This window comes from Mustela nivalis, assembly GCF_964662115.1.
Source record: "Mustela nivalis genome assembly, chromosome: 5".
In the NCBI taxonomy this organism is placed as follows: domain Eukaryota; kingdom Metazoa; phylum Chordata; class Mammalia; order Carnivora; family Mustelidae; genus Mustela; species Mustela nivalis.
In genome coordinates, this window is record NC_139024.1 from 89275423 (window position 1) to 89301880 (window position 26458).

General features: G+C 51.5%; 4 protein-coding genes across 8 annotated transcripts in view; 1 reads left to right on the forward strand and 3 right to left on the reverse strand.

Annotated features, from left to right (window-relative positions):
* Positions 1–347: 347 nt before the first annotated feature.
* LRRC73 (leucine rich repeat containing 73) lies at positions 348–4120 on the reverse strand. Its single transcript, XM_082733152.1, has 6 exons — positions 2911–4120; positions 2129–2289; positions 1652–1774; positions 1159–1259; positions 823–1045; positions 348–676 (listed from the first exon to the last, which is right to left on the reverse strand). The coding sequence occupies exons 1-6, from the start codon at positions 3180–3182 to the stop codon at positions 606–608; spliced, it is 951 nt and encodes a 316-aa protein (XP_082589278.1). The 5' UTR covers positions 3183–4120; the 3' UTR covers positions 348–605.
* Positions 4121–5500: 1380 nt separating this feature from the next.
* Positions 5501–9763, reverse strand: YIPF3 (Yip1 domain family member 3). The gene is made up of 9 exons (XM_082733151.1): positions 9540–9763; positions 8720–8917; positions 8412–8518; positions 6973–7018; positions 6740–6832; positions 6451–6582; positions 6141–6254; positions 5815–5938; positions 5501–5725 (listed from the first exon to the last, which is right to left on the reverse strand). Exons 1-9 carry the CDS (start codon positions 9618–9620, stop codon positions 5577–5579), a joined length of 1044 nt encoding a protein of 347 aa, XP_082589277.1. The 5' UTR covers positions 9621–9763; the 3' UTR covers positions 5501–5576.
* A 72-nt stretch (positions 9764–9835) lies between these two features.
* POLR1C (RNA polymerase I and III subunit C) lies at positions 9836–13989 on the forward strand. 3 transcript variants are annotated; one of them, XM_082733148.1, is made up of 9 exons: positions 9836–10000; positions 10110–10181; positions 11835–11942; positions 12182–12314; positions 12587–12706; positions 12796–12948; positions 13136–13285; positions 13399–13515; positions 13636–13989. In XM_082733148.1, the coding sequence occupies exons 1-9, from the start codon at positions 9932–9934 to the stop codon at positions 13752–13754; spliced, it is 1041 nt and encodes a 346-aa protein (XP_082589274.1). In that variant the 5' UTR covers positions 9836–9931; the 3' UTR covers positions 13755–13989. The 3 variants fall into 3 exon arrangements, with proteins under 3 accessions (XP_082589274.1, XP_082589275.1, XP_082589276.1); XM_082733149.1 differs by lacking the exon at positions 12796–12948 and having other exon boundaries at positions 9848–10000; XM_082733150.1 differs by lacking the exons at positions 9836–10000; positions 10110–10181 and adding an exon at positions 10536–10558.
* Positions 13990–14630: 641 nt separating this feature from the next.
* Positions 14631–26458, reverse strand: part of XPO5 (exportin 5) — a 47545-nt gene continuing 35717 nt past the window's right edge. For 2 of the 3 annotated variants that reach the window (XM_082733141.1, XM_082733140.1), the window contains 12 exons: positions 24315–24415; positions 22429–22525; positions 21487–21623; positions 20525–20622; positions 19927–19973; positions 19457–19554; positions 18764–18826; positions 17897–17979; positions 17332–17439; positions 17061–17198; positions 16709–16873; positions 14631–16347 (listed from right to left, as the gene is read on the reverse strand). In XM_082733141.1, the coding sequence (XP_082589267.1) occupies positions 16210–16347; positions 16709–16873; positions 17061–17198; positions 17332–17439; positions 17897–17979; positions 18764–18826; positions 19457–19554; positions 19927–19973; positions 20525–20622; positions 21487–21623; positions 22429–22525; positions 24315–24415 (1273 nt within the window). In that variant the 3' untranslated portion in view covers positions 14631–16209. Of the gene's footprint in view, positions 16348–16708; positions 16874–17060; positions 17199–17331; positions 17440–17896; positions 17980–18763; positions 18827–19456; positions 19555–19926; positions 19974–20524; positions 20623–21472; positions 21624–22428; positions 22526–24314; positions 24416–26458 lie in introns of all 3 variants that reach the window. The other variant, XM_082733139.1, reaches the window with a different exon arrangement.

A 26458-nucleotide genomic window follows, 5' to 3' on the forward strand; every position in this document is an offset into this window, starting at 1 on the left:
CGGTGCTGCACTCTGCCTGGGGTGTCTGTGGCCACAGAGCATCAGAGCACAGCCCGATCTCGAGGTAGGGTTCAATGCAACCCAGCCCTGGAGGTGAGGTTTTACCTTAGTTATGATCTTTGCGGGGGGGGGGGGGCTAGTGTAAGGTGTCACCCCAGAATCCCAGGTGCTACAAGTCCGAGACCGGAGCCAGACCTAGTTGAGGAGCCAGACCTAGTTGACGTTTGGGGCCAGTTGACGCTGCCTGGAGCTTGGACTGTGGGGTGGTACTGCCCTCTAGTGTTCAATGGTTCTAATTCCTTTCCTACTGCCCATCCCCAGGGACCACAGCCATGAACGACAGGTTGTAGAGTTCATAAAATCTCTTCCGAGCCAGCGGGTTGCAGCCAGAGCTGCCAACAAGTCCAGAGACATCACCTTGGGTTCGCGTGCACCCAAGGCTGTTGCTTAGTCAGCTTCCAGAGCTTCCCATCGCTGCCGGGAGCTACCAGAGCCCCCGGCACCCCCACCTCCCTCCCAGGCCCTAGGGCCTGACCCTGACATCCGGGGTAAGGTGCTGGGGACACAGACAACATGTAAGGATGCGCAGAAGCCCAAGCAGAGAGTCACATCTCGGTTTCAGCCAACAGACTATCACCTAGTCCTGAAGTCATGAGCACCATCTGAGAGCTGGGATCTGTGGAAAGGCAAAGGGCTGTTCAGACCACCATTCGTCCCTCCACCAGGGACACAGGTGGGAGGCGGCTGAGGTCTCCCACACCCACTCTCCCTGGGCCTAGGCCTCTTTGGGATCTGGCTCTGCCCGACCCTGGGGGTTCTTACCACTGGGGCACATCCAGGAGCTGCTGCTCCTCTGCTGGGCAGCAGGCTCTCGCCCTCTCTCTTGTTCCTGCGTGTCGCCAGCCCCTCCTGCCACCTCTTCCTCCTCCTCTCCCTCTGAGAGGAGGTCACAAATCTGTTGCTGCAGCTCGGGGCTAATGCTGTTCTCAGCCAACACAAGGCTCCGCAAAGCCGTAGGGTAATTTTCTACCATGTCTAGCAGGGTCTGAGGTGGGGAAGAATGCGGATTTTTCAGACCACTTCAGGATGTCCACAGACATGTGGCCTCACCTGCACCTCCATCCCAGCCCCCCCACCCCAAGCATGAAGACTTCTCACCTGAGCTGACTGGTTGGTAAGCCCTGTGCCCTCCAAGTCCAGGACCTCTAAGGTGCGGCTGGAGGCCACAGCTACAGCCAACATCCCCGCCACATGGTCACCTAGGGAGGCAGCACACATGCACACGGTCACCGGCAGTCATGAGTGGGCCTGCCAACCCTTCCTCCCCTGAGGCCTCCCCAGTGCCCTAAGGACCCTAGATCCCACCCCAGGCCAGCAAGCACAGACATTTGGTAGGCGGCTAAAAGGGAGGCTCCATGACTCGGGAGTGAACGGGTGAAGAAAGCCAGGCCCAGGGGTGGTGATGGGTACTTTGATGTACCTGGTGGTCATCTGGTCCTCCACATAAGTGGCTTCTCCACTACCTCACTCATCCCCCCCTCCCTTCTCTGTCCCCCAGGGGGAAGGGGTGTTACCATGGCCAAACAACGGTCCCAAGTTCTTGAATGGGGGTGGGATGGTGAGACTCACAGGGGACTTCCTTGAGCCTCACCCAGGGGGTTGTAGTCCAGATTGAGGACGCGGACCTGGGAGCTGTGGGCCACGGCAATCGCAAGGCGGCTCCAGCCCTTGGGGGTGATGCCAGGGTTGGCGCTCAGCGTCAGTTCCTTCAAGCCTGGGCAGCATCAAAGTGAGGAGCCAGGATGGAGGTCAGGCCCTCTTCAAGCTCCTCCCCTGCCCTGGATCTCTGGGGTGTCCCTGGTGGCTGAGACCCACCCCACCCCACCCCACCACAGAGCTCCTGGGCCTCAAGAGACACCTGCCTTCCCTGCATCCCCCACCCACCAGAGGCTGGATGCCTGAGTCTCCATTCTGCTCAGCCCCCCATCCTTCTAATAAATATTCTCACACACACATCACATACACCCCATCAGAACCCTCAGCTCTGGGTCACACCCCCTGCTCTCCGCATCTGGCTTTTTCATCAAGGTCACAGCAGCCCGTGTCCTCAGAAGGGCCTCTTGCTCACCTGACTTGGCTCCATCTGGGGGAAGGAGGCCACAGATGAGGTTGATGGCTTCATCACCTAGCATGCAGTCCCCCAGGTCCAGAGCCACAAGGGCAGGGTGGAGGGCCAGTGCTGGGTTCAGCAAGGCCAGTCCTGCATCTGTCAGGGGGCTTCCATGCAGGCTGGTGGGTGAGACCAGAGAGCAGAGGTTACTGCAGTCATCAGCCCTATCTGTAGGGGACGGACCCCTTCCCTTATGTGAGCCCTAGAGATGAGGAGGGCACTTGTCACAGCACTTGGGAGAAGTCTTAGGAAGGAGAAAGAAGATTCTAGATTCCAAAAACCCAGGTGGAGGCGGAATTTGGTTTCTTTTCTGGGGCAGGGATTGGGATCCAGGACAAAGCACAGAAGTGTGTGAGTGGTGGATTGGGACTCTTCAGTGGGCAGAGTGCAGGGGCAGGGGTCTAGTCCCCAGGGGAGGTCCTTCTTGAGCCGGGAGGGGCTGCCCCCCAAGAAGTCAAGGCTGGTGATTAGATGGGGAGGTACACGTGCCCTGCCAGAAAGGGGAGGGTAGCCCATCTCCTTTGGGGTGGGGCCGTGTGTGCACAGTCCAGAGGTAAGGGATAATAAGCTTGGAAGGTGTCGTGGAGGCCTGGGTGGAGGGATGAGATGGTGCACAAGCATGAGAAAGCAGGCTGACGCAGAGACAGCTACAGGAAAGTGTGTGGAGGAATAGGCGGTGGCAGGGGGCGTGTGAAGAGGGGTGCAGTGCCCGGGACCCCCTTGCGAGGGAGCGCACTCACAAGAGGGACTGGATAGAGCGGTTGGTCCGCAGCGCCTCTGCCAGCTGCTTGATGCGGCTGGGACTGGACACGACGCCTAGGTTAAGGTTGAGCTGCGCCAGGGACGTGGCCCCGGCCAGGGCCCGGCAGATGCGGCCGAAGTCGCGGTCGCAGAGGCGGCAGCCGCGCAGTGATAGCAGGCGCACGGCGTTGTCGCGCAGGCCGCGGCAGATGTCCCGCACCTCGGCGCCTGACAGCGGCTCCCCTGAAATCTGGATGGAGCTGGGCAACATCGTACCCACGGCTGGGCCTCCGGGGCCGGGGCGCGGGCCGCGGCCGAGGTTGGCGGGGCCGAGGGCGGGGTCGGGGCTGGGGTCGGGGCTGGGGTCGGGGCCTGGGCAGGGGTCGCGGACGGAGAGGGGGCACAGGCGGTGGCAGAGGCGCGGGCGGCGGCGGCCGCGGCGGAGGCGGCGGCGGCAGCGGCGGCGGTGCGGGTGAAGGCGAAGAGCGTCGGGGCCGTGGCCGAAGCCGGCGGGGGTCGCGGAGGCGCCGAGGTCGCCTGCCGGGCTGAGACCGCGCGGCGCTGGGGCCGGGGCGGACCGTGCCGTCCGTGTCTGGGAACGCGCCGGGGCGCGCGGGCCGGGGCCGGGTGGGCGCTGCTTCGCGCTTGTCCTCGTTCCTGGCGGTCCGGGCGGCGGCTGCGGGGCCTCGGTTCAGGACGTGCGGGACCGGTCTCGGCTCGGAGGCCGCATCTGCTCCCTCCCCTCCTCCAGCCCGGCTCCCCTACCTACCCGCAGGGAGAGCCCGAGGCGGGCGGGCGGGCAGCCGGCGGCGGGCAGCAGCTCCGGCTCGGGCTTCGGCTCCTGCGCCTGAGCGGGCGGCGGGTTCCCATGGCAACGGTCGCGTCACCGCCACTCGCCCCGCCCCCTGCCCGGCCTAGGCCACGCGGCCCGGGGTCTGCACACACCCGGCATTCCCGAGCGGTGGGGTCGCTCTTCCCCTGGGCGTGGGCCCAGACGGAAAGTAGCTGGTGGTGGGTCGAGGCCGGGGATGAGCCGGGGGTGTGGCGGGCAGAATGGAGGCACGTCACGTGGAGATGGCATTGCTTCTGCCCTTTCTCCCGTCGTTCCCTCCTCCTCAGGGCCTGACCCTTGATGTCTCCGCCTGCGGCCCTTGCACGCCCTCCGGTCCTGCTTGGAGGTCCTCCCCAAAGCCCCGTAATCCGGGCCGCGCCGCGCGCGCAAGCGGCGTTGGGGGAGGTCGAGCCCAGGAAGACGTCCCCGCCTGCCCCTCGCCAAGATGGCGGCCCCGCCGCAGAGGTCGCAGGGGCCACAGGCCGATGGGGCCGGGCCTGCCAGGCACACCCGGACCGCGAAGGGTTCCTGGGGCAGGAGAACCCCAAGTAGGTGCAAGGTGTTGGTGCCGCTCCTTCCCCTGCTGCCGGCGGCAGATGCTTCGGGGCTCTCAGTACGTGTGATACTGGGGTAGTGCAATGAAAGGGGGTGTTGGACCAGCGACCTGCTGTGGTAGGCGACCGAGTTAAGGGAGCTGGAACTTTCAGGAAGGGTACACTGCACGGTGCGGGTAGTGCTGTTTGCACTTTGTTCACTGGTGATGGGGTGGGGTCCTCACATATCGGAGGACGCAAGGCAAATGAAAGGCACGTCTTTCTTAGGCCCTTTGCTGGGAGGAAAAGATGCTGACCCAGATTTACTAAGGAAAAAAAAAAATAAGCGTAGTGAAGGGAGGCCAAACGTCCTATTTCATTAACCACCTGACTTAACTCTTAAGTGGAGATTAAATGGGTGGTGGGGTGGATGGTGCTAGGCTGGGGGGGGGGGGCTGGTTTTTAAGAGTGAACAACCCTCTTGGAGAGGAAGGACAAAGTAAACTCCAGATGACAGCTTTGTTCCTTTGGCCTCAGTATAACCAGGACACCGGCAAGTTTGGCTTCAGATGTGAGCTCTGAATTATCCCTACCCAGTGGCCCGGGTGCATGACGGCCTTGTAAATGTCATGGGGCTGAATCTGGGCATTTTTGGATTGTCATTGTTCCACTGGTGTCCAGTGTGAGTGAGGCTGAGCCCACTCAAGCTGGGTGCTCTCCTCCATCAGACTTAGGGTTCCTGTGTTTGAGGCCTCCCTGCGGCTCCGTGGGGTGAGTATCCCTCGCCCCCAGGGACAGGTTTCATACTCAATCTCTACTTTCAGTGTAGTCTGGGCTCTCCCACCTTCGTCCTGCCTGGATGAGGGTAGCAAGAAGAGGACAGGTGCCATTACCACCAAGGACAAGAGAACAGGAAAGTGTATAGAAAGTAAGGTGGCAGGGAGGACCACTGGAATGGTAGCTCCAGTTCCAAACTTCAATCAGTATTTTAATTACCAAGTCTATATTTAGCAAGACAATGTGGCAGAGATAAAGAGGGAGGAAGGAGGAAGCGGAGAGAGGGCCTCAGAGGAGCTGAGCCACTTTCCGCCCTGGTCGTAAAGCCCTGCAGTCCCAGCCAGGGATTCTAGGCCTGTGCCCTTCAGAAGGCCCACAGGCGTTAAGGGGTTTGCAGAAGTGGCTACAGCTCTGAGGCAGCTGCAGACCCCATCAAAGAGACACATGCCATCAGTACTGTTCTTTAATCTTCCTCTGCTCCACAGATGGGGGAACAGGGGCCGTCCAAGGGTCTCACATGGGGTCAGTGTGACTGCAGGGTCACCGCGACAGCCTTAGCTGTGGCATTGAGCATGGTGGCGGAAAGCCTAGCAGCAGGGAGTGCAGCAGGGACATCCCTAGGGACCCTCTGCATGGGCGGGATGTTGGGGCCCTCCAGCGTGTCCAGGATCCCTAAAAGAGAAGATGGAAGGTGAGCCAGAGCTGGCTGGGCACCGAGCTCGGAGGATGTCCCCCCTGCCCCTGGCTCTGCTGTCACTCACCCTCTACCACCTTGTGGTAGGCAAAATGCAGATAGAGCAGGAAGAGCATGTGCAGAGCAGCCAGGGTGCCACAGAGGAGCAGCCGCTGTGTGGGGCCCACTGTTCGTGACACCAGCACTGCCACCTAGGGCCACAGAACACAGCTTAGAGGGCCTGGCTCCAAAGCGAGCAGTGTGGAGAGGACATTCCGGCCCAGAGCTTAGAACCATTTTTGGGCTTTTCCCACCCATTCGGAACCCTCTGTGGGGTTTGGCCCCAGCTCTGAGCTGTTTTCCCGAACTCCCCGGGAGGTCAGCCCACCCCTGGCAACCTCTTGCCCAGCTTACCATGCGGAGGGTAGACAGCCCACCCACCAGCAACCAGAAGAGGTAGAAGAGGGCATGGAGGTGGATGTTATAGGTGACGAATAGGACAATGCAGTGCCCAAAGAGGCCATAGCCCTAGGAAACGGAATGGCGGAGAGGAAAATCACTCAGGCTGGGCTGGCCTTTGAGCTCTCACGAAGGTCCTGAGAAAGAAACAGTCCGCTGGCTGGCTCATCCCATTCCAGTGCCTGGGGCCTGGGAGAGATGCAGACCAAGGCCTAGCTACTCTTTTGAAGATTACCCTCTCCCGCCACCATGCTGGACTACTTACCAACAGTGCCAGCATCTGGAGCATGGTGATCTGGGCGTTGCACAGGTACGCGAGGAAGTAAATGAAGGACGAGACGCCCAGCCAATAGCCGAAGCAGGTGCCAATGGCTGTGCCCATCAGGGTGCCCTCCCGCTGTGGGGTGAAGGCTCTGCTTAGTCCTGGGAGGCCTCTAGTCTCAGCCTCACCCAGGGCTTCCCTCAGGGGCTGCTTCTACCTCACTGCACCATCACCTCCTTGGGCAGCTTTCAACTTAGTTCAGCCACCCCCCAAAGTCCTTTGTCCTGCTTACAATAATGGTGTCAGATGTCTTCATCCCATGGAGGAGGATGGCAACCAGCGTGAAGACCAGCATGAGAGGTCCATAGAGTTCACCTGCGATTTTCTGTCAATATACCAACTCATTCAGGCTGGAGGGTACAATGGCTCTTCTGTTTTAGGTCTTCCTAGGCTTTGCCGGGTGGCCCCACCCCCTACCCTCATCTCTCCCCCGGCTCTCCCAGACATGCTACCTTGGGTATTCACCTGGGGGAAGTTGACCATCTTGATCGGGATCATGGACTCCAGAAGCCTGGGAGAAGAGAGGAGAGATGAGAGCCAAGGTGGCACTAAGTTATAAGGTTCTGGAGGGCCTGAAATCTTATTCATCTTAACTCCAGAAAATATGCTGGATGATAAAGAAGAGGGGAGTAAAGACAGACAAGGGATGAGGAAATAAACTCCCTGTTCCTAAAAATACTTCCAGGAAGGAAAACCTTCTGATACCAGGCTCACACACATGGAAAACTCAGAAAGCCTACCCGGGCCTTGGGAGAGAGCTTGACGATTTATCTATTTGACCTGCTTCCATTTAAAACAGACCAACAGGGGCGCCTGGGTGGCTCAGTGGGTTAAAGCCTCTGCCTTCTGCTCAGGTCATGATCCCAGGGTCCTGGGATCAAGCCCCGCATCAGGCTCTCTGCTCAGCAGGGAGCCTGCTCCCTTCCTCTCTATTTGTAATCTCTGTCTGTCAAATAAATAAATAAAATTTTAAAAATAAAAAATAAAACAGACCAACTTCAGAAGAGAATGCCCAGAATTCAGGGCTTTGATGGTGAAGCCCTGGAAAGGGTTTTTTAGGAAAGGTTTTACTTGAGGGAACCAGTGTGTCTCCTGTCTCTTCCTGCTTACCATTCCTCACAACACCGCTGAGAATATTCTGCAAAAACAGCCTAGAAATGGTATGAAAATTCCACACAAAGGATAAAACTACAAGTCACTCTTCCCCACTCTGAAGTGACCAACTCCTGTAACACCTTGGATTTTGGCTAGATCTTACCGCCTCTGGGAAACCTGCCACATACCGCCCTCTAGCCTACTCTGGGTCAGGTGTCCTCCCTGAGCACATGAGTGCTGAACTGTAATGGCACCTGAGGGCAAGGCTTCCAACTATCTTTACCCTGTCTTCCATGAGACAGAACCATTACAGTGCCCAGCACACAGCAAATGCTCAGTAAATAGCTGCTAAGTGGTACTGGGTGTCTGATGAGCATCTCTTAAATGACGAGCAAAGTACCAAGCCAAAATTAGATCCACTTCTCGAAAAGTCCTTCAACAACTAAGCAGTGGTATTCTGGTTCAGAAACTGTTCCAGTGCTAAGGATATAAAAATAAAACAGAGATTTGTTTTTGAGGAACTTTCTGGGGAGCCAGCCCCAGAAATAAGTGAGTACAGCACTGCTGCGGGGTCATCTGTTAAAAGAAAGCATAAAGTTCTCTAGGATCACCAGGAAGGGACAAATTGGGGATGCGGCTGAGGAATGGGGAACAGAAGAGGTGACATTTGCGCTGTGTGTTGAGGGAAGGAGAGCGGTCTGCTAGATGGAGAGGAGGAAGGCAGAGCCTCAGGTCTTGGTAGCTGGTTGTAGTTTGGATGAAGAACTAGGTGTGAGGAGGGCAGCTTCTGTCAAGAGAAGGATTCTCACCTGCTTCGCACCTGGGCCGGCTCCACATCAAAGTAGGGTCTCAGGATATCGATGTTGGCGTATAAGCTGAAGGCCCTGGAAGCTTGTCTCTTCCCTGCCTGCCACATCTGAAGTAAGGAAGACGGAAGTGGGGCGAGTAGGTATTGTGAGGGAGATTCTGGGCTGTAGTCCCTGTTGCCCATTTTCTGTTGGTCTTCTACATAGTTCTACTGCATTAGACAACATGGGGTGAACTTCGACACCAACTCCAGCCCTTGAGGCCTGCCTAGATATACCTTCCCAGCTACTTGGAATCCAGTCTTGCTTACCTGATCTGCCACCTGCCGGCTCAGCTGTCCCTTAAAGCCCTTCATGCCCAGGAACTCCCCATCCTCTTCTTCCGCAGCAGCTGCATCAGCGTCGACTTCCTCCTCCCGCAGTCGTTGATGCAGCTCACCCATATCCTCGAAGCTGGAGCCTGAGGTATCATCCATGTTCTCCATGTCAATCACAGCTGAGCCCCCACCCTGTGAAGACAATGGCTTCGAGTGCGGGACCTTTCTGCTCCATCCGCATGTCCTCCTCCGTTCCTCCCAGGGTTTGGGACTTTGTTCTTCCACTGCTGGGGGCATGGCTTGGACTCACCACAGATCACGCGGCTCTCTTCCCTTCATTTGCTCTCAGAACCCTTGGTGGTCTGGCTCTCTTTTCTAGCCTGGAAAACCTATTCCTGTCTCGCATACATGTCTTTCTTCTACCTTTCTTGCCAGATCCTCAGAGGGCTGCAAAAGTGCCCATTTCCTTTGTCTTTTCCATCCCCCAAACAAGGCTGTGCACACAGCATGGTTTTCGCCAGTGCCAGTGAAAACTGCCCACTCCCCCGCCACGCCTGACCCCGATCGACCAACAAACTTGTCTCGAAAGCAAGAGCAGGTGTGTCCAGAGACACGAGGCCCTTTGGCTGGAGGACTAGTCTACCTTTCAGGTCAGCACTAGTCCCACTGCCTTTCGTGTACACCAAGATCCAAAGGGGAGAACAAGTGCTGCAAATGGAGCAGACCTCCACGCTCCCAGGGGGAGTCCCCACAACACTTCAAGACGGCTGCCAGCCCTGGGGCTACTAGCAGCCGGAGCCTTGGGGGCGATTACCTGGATGTTTTCTTCGAACCCTCCCCATTCCGGGGCAGCCCCGCTTCGGGCGCCGCCGGCCGGCGCCGCCGTAGTTGCCATGTCCCTCGAGGGCTCCCGTCGCTGAAGCCCGCGTAAGTCCCGCGCGCGGAGGAGGAGTGGGAGAGACGTGGGCCTGAGGGAGGGCTATGTCTAGGAGCGAGAAAGAGAGGTGGGTTCAGCCGGAACGCAAAAAGAATGAGCCCGGATGTTTGGCTAAAACTGACTTCCGGAACTGGGGACGTGGACACAGGCTGGACAGAATCTCGCGATGTTTAAGAATCCGGGAGGCGGTGCGTTACCACGGAGACGGAGAAGGACGGCTGGGACGCACGCGCCAGTTTGCTGCCCTAATCACGTGGAGGGGGGTGAAGATGGCGGCCGCCCAGGCGGTGCAAGAAATGCGGACCCGCGTGGTTCTGGGGGAGTTCGGGGTTCGCAATGTAAGCCTATGGCCTTGAGCTTGGGAAGAGAAAAGAGAGTGGAACAGGGATGAGTTGGGGCGGGCTTGCCCTACCTGCCCCGTCGCAGACTCGTCTCTTTTTGCTCTAGGTTCATACCACCGACTTCCCCGGTAACTATTCGGGCTATGATGATGCCTGGGACCAAAACCGCTTCGAGAAGGTAGGTGGGCGGGGCTGGAGAGGGTATTTGGAACGGACCTTGTGATTTGGGCAGCCTTTGTCTTGGAAGCAGCCCTTGGGATTCGCTCGGTGCATAAGTCGTTTACTGAGCAACGGGTTAGGAGCTCCGTGTACACGGTTTGTGCTCTGTTCGACGAACAAGCGGTTTAATCTTGTTGAAGAGCGCGCATAAATGATTTCAGTATAATGTGGTAAATGTGGTTGGTAGCGATAAGGACAGTAAGGGATGGCGTGATCCCACAGAGGCACTTAATCTAGAATGGAAAGCGGGTCAGCGGTATGGAAGATGTACTTCCTGAAGGAGATGACATCTGAACTGAGCCCTGAACGATGAGTAAAATCTGACAACAGGGAAAGGTGAGGGGGATCTAAGACCGAAAGCTAAACTACAAAGGCTTTGCGAGCTGTGTTCTGGGAGTGGCCAAGCAGGTTATTATTGTTCGAATATAAAGTGCTAGCATGGGTGGTGGGCAAGATCGAAGTGCCTATTAGACACTGTAGGTGATAGGGAGCTTTTGAAGAGCTCTGAAGCAGATATGATCTGATTTGCAGCCACAACGGCTGGGAGAGAATGAATCAAAGATGAAATAGGGCAGTCAGATTTGTGACAGGATTGCATAGAGGAGTGGAGGTTGAAGGCATGAACTAAGATTATAATCAGAAAAATAGAGCAAAGGGAAGATAGAAGGTAAATTTGGTGATTGCTTTGATGTTGGCTGTGAGGAGGGAATGTAAAATGACCCAGCTTGAGGAACTGCTTTAATGAACGGTGGTACCATTTACTGATGAAAAATGGGTTTGGGGAAGGGGAATGATACTACATTGTTTCCTGTATGTGGAGAAATTTAGCAGGCTAGTAGAACATGTGTTTGAAAGGCGATCAGAAGTGAGATAAATTTGGAAGTTTTCAGTACATGATTGTTAAAACCATGAATGTGATTGAAGTTGCTTTGGAGAGAGAAAAAAACCTGGAAGATAGTGTTGTTTATAGAGTCGGTAAAAGATCGTGAATTTAGGAGGATTTAGGAGAAAGAAAACCAGAAGATTGGTGCTCAGAAGCCAAGGCAGAGTTTGAAAATGGAGGGATTCTGGGATGCCTGGGTGGCTCCGTTGGTTAAGCCACTGCCTTCGGCTCGGGTCAGGATTCCAGCGTTCTGGGATCGAGTCCCACATCGGGCTCCTTGCTTGGCAGAACCTGCTTCTCCCTCTGCCTCTGCTTGCGCACTCTCTCTCTCTCTGTCTCTGACAAATAAATAAAATCTTTAAGAAGATAAAAAATAAAGAAAATGGAGGGATTCTATCAATGCTGAATGCAGGAGTCGAGTCTAGTAAGGTAAGAATTGAATAGTGTCAACTAGATTAAGGGGTGTGGAGGTCTGTTCTCTTGTAGAATAGTTTCTCTGGATGGTCTAGTGGGAGGCCATATTGCAGGTGATTTTAAATGAATAGAGAATTAAAAACAGGGAAACTTTTCAAGAAACTCCTAAAGGATTGGGGGAGAAAGGAACATCTATGAGGGTCATCTGGCCAAAAGGAAGTTCTTGGGTGAGAGAACATTAGGGGCAATATCCAGTGGGAGGGTATTGACTCCATAGAGAGTAAGCTTCATTTATTGCATTTTCTGTCCCTGCAGAACTTCCGTGTGGATGTGGTGCACCTGGATGAAAACTCATTGGAGTTCGACATGGTGGGAATTGATGCAGCCATTGCCAATGCTTTTCGACGTATTTTATTAGCTGAGGTATTTATCGGTGTGTATAGTGGCAAGGGTGGAGTTGGGTAGGAAACTGTGCAGTCACCTTATTTGGAGAATTCTCAAGTTGCCCCTTTCTTTTAGTTTCTTGGCAGTTTTTGCTGAGCATTCCTCCTGCTCATTCCTCAAACTTTTCATCAAGCTTTCTTCTAGAAGTGGTCCTCCTATGTCAGGAAATAGGAGTAAATGGGGAGTCTATAGGTGAATGATCCTGTTTTCTTGGTCAGGTGCCAACCATGGCTGTGGAAAAGGTCCTCGTGTACAACAACACATCCATTGTCCAGGATGAGATCCTTGCTCATCGCTTGGGGCTCATTCCTATTCATGCCGATCCCCGTCTTTTTGAGTATCGGAACCAAGGTCAGTGTTTGAGAAAATGAAATTGTGGCAAAATTGGAACAGTTTTCTTGCACAGTTGTTTCTAGAGTCCTGCTGCCTCTGTTCAGATCCCCGATTGGTTACTTTAAGATTGTAAGCAAGTTACTAACGTTTTGGTACATGAGTTGTTGGGATCTATGTGAACACTTGCCCATGGCCTTCTGTAATTTGTCCAGAGGAATAAATGACAAATGCATATTAATGCATACAGTGTAGCGTCTGACACCCAAATGTTCAGCTGTTCTTTTGTTCAGGAGATGAAGAAGGCACAGAGATAGATACTCTGCAGTTTCGTCTTCAGGTCAGGTGCACGCGGAATCCCCATGCCGCTAAAGATTCCTCTGATCCCAACGAACTCTATGTGAACCACAAAGGTGAGTGGTGGTGGGTGAGCAAGAAGGCCCCCCTTTGCTGGGTGCTAGTTTTAAGGACTGAGGTTTCTCTGATGTGCTGCTTTCTCCAGTGTACACCAGGCACATGACATGGGTGCCCCTGGGGAATCAGGCTGACCTCTTCCCAGAGGGCACTATCAGGCCTGTGCATGATGATATTCTCATTGCCCAACTACGGCCTGGCCAGGAGATTGACCTACTCATGCACTGTGTCAAGGGCATTGGTAAGAACCCTGCGGGCTGCCCAGGGTGGTGGGGGAGGGAGGGTAGTGTGATTACAGTAGGGCGAGGTGTAACTAAGGTGCTCAGCTGAGCAGTCTTGACCAGCAAAAAGCCAGTGGGTCTCTGTTAGGGGCTTATCGAACATGAAGAAAGTTTCCCCACAGGCTCTGATTTCAGTCTACCCTCCAGGCAAAGATCATGCCAAGTTTTCACCTGTGGCAACAGCCAGTTATAGGCTCCTGCCCGACATCACCCTGCTTGAGCCTGTGGAAGGGGAGGCAGCGGAGGAGCTGAGCCGGTGCTTCTCACCTGGGGTCATTGAAGTGCAGGAGGTCCAAGGTAGGCCACTGGGGATGCCATGCATTCGGGTCAGGACCTAAAGTATATTTTCTGTAAGGGTAGCAGAAATAAAAGCTCGGGGCTCGTGTATTTAGAACAGAGTTTTTCATTAGGTAAGAAGGTGGCCAGAGTTGCCAATCCCCGGCTAGATACCTTCAGCAGGGAAGTGTTCCGGAATGAGAAGCTGAAGAAGCTTGTCCGACTTGCTCGGGTTCGCGACCACTACATCTGTGAGTATCGGGTCGGGGTGGGGGTGTAGCTTCCTGGCAGAGTCCAGATTAGAAGCTGGCAGTGATGCGGCACAGGAGCTGGTGCCCACACCTGGGCTCAGGGCTCTCTCTGCTTCCCAGTCTCTGTCGAGTCAACAGGGGTGTTGCCACCGGAGGTGCTAGTGAGTGAAGCCATCAAGGTACTGATGGGGAAGTGCCGACGGTTCTTGGATGAACTGGACGCAGTTCAGATGGACTGAGTCTGCCACCAGACTTCTTGGTGTGGCCAGGCTGGGCTGCTCCCAAGCCAGGCTGAAGATCTGGGGTCCTGACCTGCCCTCGCAGGACTGCTACAGAGTCCAATGTGACTGGAGGTCCTGGGTTTTCTGGGACAAGTCTAGCCTTTTCAGTTGATACATTTTGTTTAATGTGCCACAGAATGTGACCTTGTGCCTTTGTAAGGCCTTCATGTAAATAAAATTGCTTTTGTCAGGACTACCTGAGTTTTAACCCCAAAATATGGGCCCTCAACTCCGAAGAGGTTTGGCATTATTTAGCCCTTGGGAACACTGGGTTCAGGTGTTACTGCAGGCCAGGGCCAAATCCCTCTGAAGCCTTAAGAGAAATCCCTAATTGAGGTGGTTTCTGGGGGCTCAGCCACAGAAAGATACTGTGTGCCACTTTTACCCATCTTCTGGATTATCACAGGAAGCATCAGGTCTACAGCTGTCAAGTCACACTGCTATTAAGTGTCACACAAGGGTGGGTGCCTGCCTGGCTCAGTTGGCAGAGCAGGTGACTCTTGACCTCAGGATTATAAATTTAGCCCCATGTTGGGTGTAGAAATTACTTAAAAATAAGATGTTAAAAAAAATTCACAAGGGACAGCAGCAGTTCCCTTTGGGCAGTGCTTCAGAGTCCCGCCCCAGCAGCCACAGAGAACACTGGGAGAGTGGGAAGACCGGCCTAGTGTAGGTCTGTCAGGAATAGAAATCTTTTTCTGACTGGCATACTGTTTGAGAGAGCTCAACAGAAGAGGTGCATCAGTTATCACTCTTCCTGTCCAGTTCCCTCAGCAGGATGTTCAGGAGTAGTGACCCTAGAAGTCACTGGTTTGAAAAAGGCAGATGGGGCCCTTTCTGTATGAAACGGAGATCTTTACTGACATGCAGATGTGCTTTAGAGTTAATGTCGCTACAAAAAAGTTCTATAAACAATAGAAAACTTCTAACATGAAGTCACAGGATGTTAAAAATATTACAGCACAATAAATACAACTATGCCCTCCATAGCCCCAACCAGAGAGGAGTAGGCAGCCATCAAGTTGAGAGGGAAACCTACTAAGACAGACTTCAGAGGCGACAGGAAGCAGCCCAAAGCACCACTCAGGAAGAGGGCATGGGGTGCATCTGCCACAGAAACAGCTCCACAGGACCCCCCAAGTCATCTTTGCCTAGGTTCACCTCTCTTCAACCCTGCCTGGGTGCCACCTGCTCACAGCTGTAGCTTGAGCCCAGGCTGTTCTGCTCAGTCCTTACCGAAGCCCTTGTGTCAGTGGGCTGCATGGATGAGAGGCCTCCTCCAGAATGCAAACATTCTATGTGGTTTCTGTATGGATTAAGGTTGGCTATGGCCAGCCGTGACTCAAGGCTACGGTCCTGCATTCATGTCCCTGCTGCTTACAGGGCGATCCAGTGACCTTTAGAACAGAGCAGAGCCTCATGATACAGGTTGTGATAAGGAAGGCATATGTTCTTTTCTTTTGGAAATGGTCCACAAGAGAAGTGACCAGGGACCTGAAAGACCATGAGATTTTTGAAGGCACCTGGACCCAACTAGTCTGAGAAGAGACCAGTGGCTTTGCTAGCTGCTGGTCACAGACAGAGTCTAGCTGGTCTGCATTATCCTCTGATGCCAGTGGCATCACATGACACTAGACAGGGTACTGTGGCTCTTATGCCTGAGTGGACCCTGGGCCTGGGGAAACCACGCTAAGGGACTATGCATGGAGTATGTGTGAGCTCTAAGGGAAGGTCAGAAAGCACTCTGGATCCTGGCCCAGCCCTGGTCCCTGATGGTACTGCTCTCGACACTGTGTCCAGAGCTTGGTGACAGCCTGTACTGGGGATCCCATCAGGTGACCAGATTTTTGCTCGAAACAAAGAGCAGGAACTGCTCACATTCAGTTCGGCACTCAGCACCTGACCCAGACATGCCCCTGGGAGACAGGGAAGGTCCTCTGCCAACCCAGCGGTAAAGGGGCCCAGTGGAACTTGCAACAGCCCAGGAGGAACTCTCCGGCGCAAGCATTAAGACCAAGCCCCTTTGCAAGCCTGGCTAGTTGGTGTTGGGGGTTAGCACCCCGAGTTACCGCTCTATGCAGGTGTATGGCTACATGGGGGCGGGAGGGCTTGGGGAGTAGGGCCAGTCTGCTCAAGCTTTTCTTTCTTGGAAAAGTTGAAATTCCAAGTAGAATGGGAGATAGCTGGGAAATCTAGACGGAATGGCATGAGCACAAACTCCCTTTTTTGATACCTGAGGTATCATTACTTCTGCTTTGCACTGGGCCCCCTCTCTCCAGCTCCAGACCTGGATCTCTCTCCAGGCTGACAGTGGTGTAAGGTGAGGTGGCAGTGGAGAGGGGCCTAGAGATTAGCTACGAAGGGAAAGAAGAGATGACAATAAAGGCCGAGGAAGAATGCCCAAAAGTTTGATTCAGGGTTCAAAGATGGTGGCCAGGCCACCCTCCTCGTTGTCCAGCACCTCTGTCTCCAGCATTGGCTTTGTTTTTTTGAAAAGTGAGGGAAGATTCTTAATGTGAACTTCTTTTCGGAACTGCTCTCCCAAAGGTTTCTGTGGAAAACAAATGAAAAGAATTGATGCTGGGCCCTGAGGAGTGGGTTGTTTTCAAGATCATGACTGGGATGCCTAGGTGGCTTAGTCGGTTAAGCATCTGTCTTTGGCTCAGGTCATGATCCCAGGATCCTGGGATCCAGTCCCACACATCAGGCTCCCTACTCAACACAGAGCCTTCTTCTCCCTCTCCCTGCCACTTCCCTCTGCTTGTGCTCTGACAAGTAAATAAAATCTATTTAAAAAATTTAAGAAAAATCGTGACTCCAGCTGGTCTCTGGTCTGCACAGACCCATCATCTAAGAAGACCGCAAGTGTGGGTCGAGCCAGCAGGGAGCACCAGGGGAGGCATGTAACTTACCCCGATGCAGCCAGCAATGAGGCGTTTGAATTGGTCCTTCCGGCGCTTGTCAGCCACTTTCTGCAGAGAGGGGTTCAACAGCTTGCAGTCAAATTGGTCCAGAGAATCTTTCTGTATGTCAGGGATCTGCTCCATTACAGCCCTTATTTCCAGGTACCGGGGGCGCTGCAGAGTGTGGATATAGAAAACCATGCAATGGCAATGGCTGGGCCCTGGCACCTTTCCCATCCCCCACCAAGCCCAGGGGCAGGACCAGCAAGCTGGCAGCTGCCTGCTTTTATGACGGCCGAACCGCCTGGGAGCAGGCCCTGAGGGCTGAAGCTGCAGTGCACCTCCGTGCTGTTTGACTCACCAGCGCCTCATAGATCTGGAAGGCCAGGTGCACCAGGGAAGCCATGCAGCCATCGTGCTGCCCGTGCGTCTGTAAGCCCTTCAGCACGCTGGTGAAAAGCCACGTGACGGCATCTGCGAGCAGTGTCCCTGACAGCACCTGGGGACACAGCTGTGCTCAGGGCCAAAGGGGTACCCTTGGAGAGCCCCAGCAACCCACTTCTTCTAACTGATTCAATCCTCATGACCCCAGCCTCTCATAAGGGCTAAAGAGAAGGGATAAATAATCATACTTGTTTGAGCAGAGGCCAGCAGAGCTGGGTGGTGGTCCTCTGGCAGGACAGAGTATCCTTCCAGGCAAGGGAATTGAAGGCTGTAATTAAGAGCGCCGTACAAACATCCTAGTGGGAAAGGATGAAGGATTCCAATGAGAAAATGAATACAATTTTCTGAGTAGGCCTCTACACGAGGAGCTGGAGTTTTCATAGGTAAACAGAAACATGACAAAAGCAGCTACTGGAGACGAGCTTATTTCCTCTGTGTATCAGGCAGTCAAAAAAACAAAACAAAACAAAACAGCCCATACAGAGAAAACCCATGTGTAAGGAGACCTAGCTCAGGCCTAGGCTCGAACACCACAACGTGCCCGTATGCTTGTCTGTGAAAGCCTTTGTCCATGCCGGCACAGAAGACACCTTGACCTCTCCCACTGTTTTCTGGAGCTTTAGGAACCAGGAACTTAACTCATATAAAGCGGCATTACCCAAAGAATTCTTTGATGGCATCATAGGCTGAGAAAAGTGGAAGCTGGCGCCATACCTGGAAAGCAGAAAACCCTCCCCTGTCCCCTCCACCCACCTCATGCTTCATTAGACATTTGCCCAGGTCTGTAAGCTCCGTCATGGTGGAGGGGGCAACCTCTGTGGCCATCATCTCTTCATCTGTAAGCAGGGAGCAGAATGTTAAGCTCCATCCTTTCAGAACAGAGAAAAGCAGACCGCCAAGTAAGGGAGAGCTGAGTACCCCGGGCTGCCTGGTCAATGAGCAGTCCTGGGACAGCCCCCCAGCTGCCTGAGAGGGTGCAGAAGCCCCTACCCATGGCAGGTCTGGAGGTGCATCTGGCTGCAGTGTGAAAAATAGTGGGAAACAGGAGATTCTCTCAACAGTTACTTAAAAAGCTGCAAACACTGAGGATCTTTTGTGGTTGAAGTATTTGAAGACCCCACTGTAGCAGGCACAGACTTAGTTCCTGGGGATGTTAACAGGAATAGGACGAAGTCCCTTCCCTGATGGGAGTTTACATCCTAACAAGGGAAACAGGGAATACATGAAATAAAACAATGTTAATACTTAACACAGTGTTGAGTGCTATGAAGAAAAACAGAGCAAAGGAAGGACACAGGGTGGCTGGCTGGGGTGGCTAGTTTTTCTAGGTTGGTCATGGAAGACCTTTCAGAGGTGACATGTGAATGAGAGACAGGCCATGGATACAGCTGGGAGAAAAGCAATTCTAGTAGAGCAAACAGCAAGTGCAAAGGCTCTCCAGTGGGAGTATGCTGGAGGAATACAGCAAGAGGGCCAGTGGAGAGAACCAGACGGACATCCCCCCACCAGCGCAGACTGCTGGAGAAACCATTTCTACACGAACTGACCTGGCTACAGAAGGGACAATATTCTGCAGTCTAAGGGCAGACCTCTGGAGGACCACACAGCAGGCTTACTTACCATCTCCATCTGTAGGGGGAGCAGTACCATGGTCAGCAGTTTTCTTTGAAACACAGCACACCGCTAAAGCAAGAAAGTGGGGTTACTGGGCTTTCTGCCACCAGACAAGAGGCACCTCTGGACAATAAATCCCAAATGGTCTTCCGGGCAGATGAAATTGGGGGAAAGTGGGGCACTGTCCAGGCACAAAACCACCTTCACCAGCAGAAACAGAGGTGGTGTTTGACTGGACTGTTCTGGTGCCCCTTTAACTTCAATCAACTAGAGGAAAATGACAGAATTTTCTGAGTAGGCGACCAGGAGAGAATGTCTACTGATACATCCTTGGTCTACTATGAATCTCAAACAAATGAAATAACCAAAAAAGAAAAAAAAAAAATTAGCCACCTCATGACCAAGTTATAAAAATTTTCCCATTTTGACAAAACCAGGAAGTTACTCCTGCCATTAATCCAAATTTCTATTATTTTAGACCATTCCCACATATTCTAGTCTTACAAATACAATACAGTTTATAATTCATAGGATGTCCTTCAGTTGATTTAAGGACTACCTGGTTTCTATCTAGTTCATTATTTCTTAACCATCTGTCAGTAATGCTGTAAACATGCCTTAATGGGATTAGATGAGCAACCAGTTCTTTTCCCCAGAAAAAATCTTCTCTACTACCCCTACATCCCACATGCCACTTACTGATTAGGTCCATGACTTCTCGGGTTAACATCCTCACCAGTTGTTCCTCTAACATCTCTTGAGACTCTGGGTTGTCATCCGCGGTGTCATCTTCCCCACTGCAGAAAAGCAGAGGGCCAAGTTCCACAGGAGTACAAAAGAGGGAAGGACAAGAAAAACAGTGCCCCTAACCAGACCATCTGTGCTCGCTTCCTTCTCCTGGCTTCCTTTGGTCTCCGCTCCATGCCAATGCTGGGAACGGGACAGCAACGATCCAGTGAGGCGGGCATTATTACTTGACTCTATCCAGTTGGCTAAAGGTACTGGATCAAAATCCAAAGTGGGTAAGGATGTCTCAGCACCCTCCTAAGACAGAGTATGCCTAACGGTCACAGACAAGCCATCTATCATGTAGGCTGAGGACGACCATAACCTGCAGCTTTCTAGCCCTGAAGAACAGTGCTCCCACCAAGAAAAGAGATGCCTCTTACCACAGTAGGCTCCTCTGGTTGATGACTTGCCATTTCTGGGAAAGCCTCTGGGAAAACAAAAGGGAAATAATGCTGACAGTGAGGAAAAAGTTGGAACAGATAATATCTATGGTCCACTTCATGAGGAGAATGAACTGAAGGTGATTCGAGATCTCAATGACAGCCTTGGGAACCCCAGAAGATTAAACTACCAGACGTGGTCTCTAGAACCTCTCCTGCACCCATGACAAGAACAGGGTATCCCATGCTTGGAAAGAATCAGCGATACTGTAGAATTCCCAGGTCTTTCTGAACATTGTTCTCTACCCAGCTGGTCCTCCTGCTTAATCCCACAGCTGGGGAAACAGACCCAGAGGAGGGACTCCCCTGATCGTCTCTCCTCAGTTAACAGGAGGTCAGGAGCAGAACTAGAGTGTGCAGGTCTTCGTAGGCAACTGAATCAGTCTAATTCAGGGGGAAAACAAGGGGGCGCAATCCACTGCAGCAAGCAAAGCCAAGAGCAGGGGACCCTTTCAGGAACTCCTGACTTGCAAAACTCATAGGACAGGCCAACCCACCCAAGGGTCCTCTTTGCTCCCCCTTCTGACCAATCTCTTACCATGTGGAGGTAGGTGAAAAGAGGTCCAAGGATTGGAGACACCAGGGCTTCATAGTGCTCTGGGGGACAGAAGAGCACCAGAGGCTTCACAAAGACCCATGGCACAGCAGGTTAAGAAGTTTTAGCACATGAACACATGCCCCTCTCTAAGGCACCCCTCTCCTGCCAGGCAGCAGGATACCCCCACCGGCAGAGTTAACCCTCAAAAGACCTACAAGATGCCTAGGATATTCTGTGTTAATAGGCAAAAATCTGGGGCACCCGGGTGGCTCAGCTGGTTCAACGTCTGCCTTCAGGTAGGTCATGATCCCAGGACCCCTGCATCTCAGCAGGGAGTCTGCTTCTCCCTCTCACTCTGCCCCTCCTCTCCAGTTTATCTCCTCTCTCCTGTTCTCCTATAAATAAAATCTTTTTAAAAAGGGGGGGCGGCAAAAATCTTCAAACTCTTTTCCAAAAAGCCCTGGCTACTGAGGAATGGATCTAGGCTGCACTTTACAGGCATTTATTTGCCCAAAAGAAGAGGAACACTCTCTTTTACCTAAAGTTCTCCTTTAACTCCAGGGAAGAAAGATACTCTCAAAAACATTAAAAAAAAAAAAAAAAAAGAGAGAGAGAGAGAGAGTCCAAATGGGAATGAAGTATGAGAGGAAGCACCTGATAGGATATAGAAGAGATTAAAAAAAAACAAACAAAAACCCTTTGTCTTTCCTATTTCCAAAGAGTGAGTTGTCAAGATTAACCCCGAGGAAGAACACTTTGAAGGCCCCCCCCCCAGTCTGCCTTCCTGTTTTCCTGCCATTCACGCCAATCTTCTCTTCCACTGAATGTGATTATCACACACTCGGATAAATGATTCCATCTATTCCATACTGCTCAGCTCTGCCTCCTCCAGTGCCTGAGAGCGGCTCCTGTCTTCAATCTCCCGGCCTCTTGGGTTTATCTAGGGACTTTGGAAAGGATATGAAGCATGGGTCTGAGACGGTAGTCAGGAATATTGTTCAAGTTGACAAAGGCCGAGCTGAGGAGCTGAGTAGCCAGGTGCTCCACAGTGTAAAAGTCCTGCTGCATGGAAGGACCCGCCTTCCCAAGGATGTGGAAACTGCAAGGGAACATCACAGCCAGTGACAAACCCCACCTTGGTCACTGCCAAGCCCCGAACACCCCAGGAATTTCTAGCCTATCTCATTTGTGAGGTAACTTCAGCTCAATCAGTAATGCACCCCTCACCTGCCTTTAAGGAAACCTGATAGCCAATTTAGCCATCTTTTTAAAGACAGATGTTGGCAGCCAAGATCAACAGTAACCTTCATTACTTCGTAAGGAACATGGAGTTAAAAGGAAGAGTCTCTTTTGGTTAGCCTGGCTGAGCGGAGCCTGGGTGAGTGAGGACAATGTCTAGGGTGTGGTGTGCTACAGGATGGCCAGTTACCTCCGCATCCTACAACCAGGACGCAAAGAAAAAGTCTGGCTAGAGACCTCCAGAGTCCCATTCAAAGTAGCTTGAGTGGTGAGGGCTCTGAGAAAATGCAGCCCTGCTCACAGTATCTGACACTGTGGTCTCAGCCTTTTATGCTCCGGAAGCAGACAAGTTAGGCATAAAATGTCAAGTTATGGCTAGGGCCGAGACATACATGACAATTATAAAAAAGCAAATGCAAGAAAGTCAGCCAATTCATTTCAGTGTGACATTAGAATCACTGGTTTCCTGTCAAATTTTTACTTCCTCTTATCTGAACCCTAGAATCTACATCAGAAGTCCTATCCATCGCATTGCTACATTACACAGCTAAAGCAGCTGTGTTCCCTCTCTTACTGTGTCTCTGTCAAATGAATAAATAAAATCTTTTTTTTTTTTAAATAAATAAATAAAAAGAGAATAGAGAGAAGTAGCACTGGTTCCTTACCAGTTTTCATAGAGGGTGGAGAAGAAACGCTGCATCCTTTCCAAGACCGTTTTGTAGACAGGAGAGTCATTCAGTTCCAAGAGAGGTTGAGGTAAGCCTACAGGGAAAGATGGGTCATGAACATGCTCTTCTACTGCCAAGGATCTTAACCTGCCGACACCCTACCACAGGCAGATGTGGTGTGGGGGTGACAACTGCCGTAAAAACAAAGCAGCTCGCCATGTCTTCTACCAAATGGAGGGGTTATGAGCTTCCTTCGAGGTGACTGCAATGTTGTTTTTGGCAAGGAAAGGGGGAAACTTTTTCAGTGATCCTGACTTCAGACTAGACCTGGGCACTCCAACTTTAGCCTGGGACTTGTACCAAAACACAGGATGACAGCTCAAAATGATCTCTTCATAAAGCACTGGGAATACCCACCTGCCCTGCTTTTTAAGTTGTGGAACCTTTCAAGCAACACTTCAGGCAAAAGCCCAACATGTAAGGCAAATCATAATGAAACTCATTATAGTATGAGCGAGATCTCGAAGATCCAAAAGAGCCAAATTTCTCATCAGAGGCAGTTTTTAATTTCAAGTCTTGCTCACGGCTGGAAGCTGACAGAGGGAACTGTTTGTCCATTCTAGTATGTTTTGGGCGACCATCTATTTCTATAGGAGGAATTCCTGGCTTTATTTGAATAACTGAATGGCAGATTAGGGGAGTGGGAATGGGTGGTGAAGCAATACCTATTTTTTATAGAAATTACATTCTTGATATCCTATATTTTATAGAAATTACATTTCTTGATATTACTTTCTGTAATGAGGACCTTTAGTGCAGTGATGCCAAAGAAAAAGGCCCAGGACCATGTAGGCTGAGACACACAGACACGAGCTCCAAAAAGGCCAATTAACACCCTTCTTTTCATGAATGTCACAGCCGAGGAATGCTCACTGGCCTGCTTACTGACAGCCAGGCCCAGGCCCAGGCCCAGGCCCAGGCCCAGGTTACTGCTGGGAACGGAGAGACCCTGTGGGGGCTGTGATGGTGAGCCAGCACAAAGCTTAAGAGACAAGGGTTAGGCAACTCTGGACGTCCCTGGCTCGAACTTCTAACCACTGCCTCGCTCTGTGTGTTCCAGCTGCACTGAGTCACCACTCTCTACTTCCTGGATACACCAGGCTCTTTCCTGCATGCTGCAGCATCTTATACCTGCCATTCAGTTTGCCCAGAAGGCTCAACATCTCTTGTCCAACCTGAGAAGCTCCTTCCTACTTATCCTTCAAGTCTCCACTAGGAGGCAGTCCTCCAACTATTCTCCAACATGGGTGAGGTTTCCCAATAAACACATGGCCGCTTCCCTTCCCAGCACACATCACACGATTGCAGTTACTTACTAAGGTGAAAAATGAGTTATAGCAACACTTGAATCAACAACTGGGAGACATGGTTTAGAATCTATTCCTTTAAAATTTTTAATAACATATATAACAGCTAATTAAAGCTATTTTAGTTTAACTGCTTTTAAGATTCATTTATCCAAAAGCTTAACTGATTTATCACTTTTTTTTCATATGTGAAAGCAGGAAAAGTCTGCCAACAGCCTTCAGGTCAAAGAACCCTGGTTTATTTATAAGCTAAAGGCTCTGACACACACCTCTACCTGGAAGGGTTAACAGTGCAGAGGGGGTGACAGAGGAGAGCAACTGCCTCTACAGACCAAAGATAATGATGTCAATGCACTTGTTCTTGGAGACCCTGTAGGAACTCCACAGAGAAATAGGCAGTTGAGGTAGTGCCAGGCAAAGAGGAGGGGATGGTGACACAGGCATGCCAAAGCTGCTGGAGGGTCCATCAGAGGTAAGGTAAACTTCAAGAAAAGAAAAAACGGACTGATTTCTTACCTAAAATCGCAGACTTCTCCGCTTCAAGCATATCCAGAGCCTTTGTGAAAGGCTCTGCCATCTTGGCCAGCATTTCTGGTGCATATAAAGTATTGTGAGTTCTGCAAGAAACAAGGACACTATGTGAACTTTTCCTAGTTGGCCTACAGAAGGAAAGAATGGATTTCATCCTGTAACTCAGTGATACTACACATCCACATAGAATTTAAATGTTTCCCTGGCACCAGGAATAGACTATTTGGCTGTATAGTATTCAACACCTAAAAGCAATAAAGACGAGAAGCAAATCCTGAGACAGCTGGATGCTATCACTATCTAAAGCCAGAAAGGTAAATTCTTTTTTTAAAAGACTTATTTTAAAGAAAGGGAGAACTGCCTTCTTAGCGCTGCAGGCAGTGCATCAGTCTCATAAAGAGAGGCAGAGCCTGTGCACACCACGCGTGTTGAGTGGGGCAAGGGACAGTGGGAGAGGGAGAGAGAGAATCCCAAGCAGACTCCACACCCAACACAGAGCCCAATGCAGCGCTCGATCCCACAACCCTGAGGATCATGACCTGAGAGGAAGCCAAGAATCAGATGCTCAACCGCTCGACTGACTGAGCCCCAAGGCACCCTGAGACAAAAATTCTTTCAAACCTGATGTAATGCCTGGGCACGCTCAGTTTGCAGACTGATGGGGAGATAGGAGATGCTAGAGGCCCTGTGCTTTCACAGGCTGGAACACAGAGCAGGTAATGAAATGACCCCATGTTCAGATGTCTGGCTTTCATTCTAAGAGCCTGAACCATACAATGCTCTGACAGTTGCTTCTGCCTGCTGGAAAGACTGTCACAGTTCCCAACAGAAGACCAAAATGCCTTACCTGAGCAGTCACTGGCTGTGGAGGACTAAGCAGCAATGACTGCGGACCTGAGCTAGTGCCATCCACAGCTGACAGCCCTTTTCACCCACAGCAACGGCACCACCAACAATCCACAGGCAGAGCGTGTAACCACCTATCTTTCTTTTAAAAGGTAATTATAATAAGATTTCAAACGTAGAGAAAGTTACAAAATATAAGAGAAAAAACTAGCAGGGTTAAATATTAAAGATGCACACTGAACAGGGCACCTGGGTGTCTCCGTCGTGAAGCATCTGCCTTCGGCTAAGGTCATGATCCCAGAGTCCTGGGATCGACCCCTGCATTGGGCTCTCTGCTCAGTGGGGAGCCTGCTTCTCCCTCCCCCACTCACCCTGTTTATGTTCCCTCTCTTGCTGTGTCTGTCAAATAAACAAATAAAATCTTTAAAAAAAAAATGCACACCAAATAGATTTTAGACCATGCTTTTTTAAATTAAAAAAAATACTCAACACTGTTTATTAAATCTAACCATGTACACTCAGTACAATCATTTTAACTTTAAGGATGCCACTTAATTCGTTCTAGTTTATCTCCCCACCTCCCTGAGCGCTAATAAGTTTGTCTCCTCTTCTAGCAATAAGCTTTTCTGCAGAGTTCTTGTGTACATGTGTTGAGTTTCTCTATGGCGGACAAGCACGTTGAATTGCTGGATACTGATGGTTTGCAAGTCACGTGCTGCAAACGTCTTCTCCTGGTCCGCGGCCTGGCTTGCTTATACTGATATTTCCAATAGGCTTTATGACCTCCCGTTTTTTCCATTGTGGTAAAATACATATAACATAAAATTTATCACTTTTAAGTGTATAGTTCAGTGGCACTAAATACACTCAGACTGTTATGCAACCATCACCACTATCCATCCCCTATTTTTTGTCTTATAAAACTGAAACTCTGACCTAATAAACAGTATCTCCCCATTCTTCCCTCTCCTGGCTCCCAGCAACCACCATTATACTTTCTGACTTTAGGATTTTGACCATATTCAGCACCTTATGCAAGTAGAATCCTACAGGATTTGTCCTTCTGTGACCAGCTTCTGTCATTTAGCACAATGTCCTCAAGGTTCATTCTTGTTGTACCATATTGAAGAACTGCCTCCCTTTTAAAGGCTGAAAGATATTCTATTGGATGTATGTATCACATTCATCCACTGGTGGACACTTGGGTTGCTTTCACTTTTTTTGTTAACGATTTTATTTTAAGTAATCTCTACACCCAACTTACAACCAGTTGGGGCCAAGGG

What these genes read in the sequence shown, in the direction of transcription:
- POLR1C (XM_082733148.1), top strand. Translation starts at nt 9,932, where the DNA reads ATGGCGGCCGCCCAGGCGGTGCAAGAAATGCGGACCCGCGTGGTTCTG. An exon ending in GCACTGTGTCAAGGGCATTG is followed by an intron (nt 12,949 to 13,135) that starts GTAAGAACCCTG and finishes TCTACCCTCCAG; the next exon opens with GCAAAGATCATGCCAAGTTT. An exon ending in TGAAGTGCAGGAGGTCCAAG is followed by an intron (nt 13,286 to 13,398) that starts GTAGGCCACTGG and finishes GTTTTTCATTAG; the next exon opens with GTAAGAAGGTGGCCAGAGTT.
- YIPF3 (XM_082733151.1), bottom strand. Translation starts at nt 9,620, where the DNA reads ATGGCAACTACGGCGGCGCCGGCCGGCGGCGCCCGAAGCGGGGCTGCC. An exon ending in GGTTCGAAGAAAACATCCAG is followed by an intron (nt 8,918 to 9,539) that starts GTAATCGCCCCC and finishes TTGTCTTCACAG; the next exon opens with GGTGGGGGCTCAGCTGTGAT. An exon ending in GCCGGCAGGTGGCAGATCAG is followed by an intron (nt 8,519 to 8,719) that starts GTAAGCAAGACT and finishes TCCTTACTTCAG; the next exon opens with ATGTGGCAGGCAGGGAAGAG.
- LRRC73 (XM_082733152.1), bottom strand. Translation starts at nt 3,182, where the DNA reads ATGTTGCCCAGCTCCATCCAGATTTCAGGGGAGCCGCTGTCAGGCGCC. An exon ending in CCCAGATGGAGCCAAGTCAG is followed by an intron (nt 1,775 to 2,128) that starts GTGAGCAAGAGG and finishes GATGCTGCCCAG; the next exon opens with GCTTGAAGGAACTGACGCTG. An exon ending in CTCCTGGATGTGCCCCAGTG is followed by an intron (nt 677 to 822) that starts GTAAGAACCCCC and finishes GCCTTTCCACAG; the next exon opens with ATCCCAGCTCTCAGATGGTG.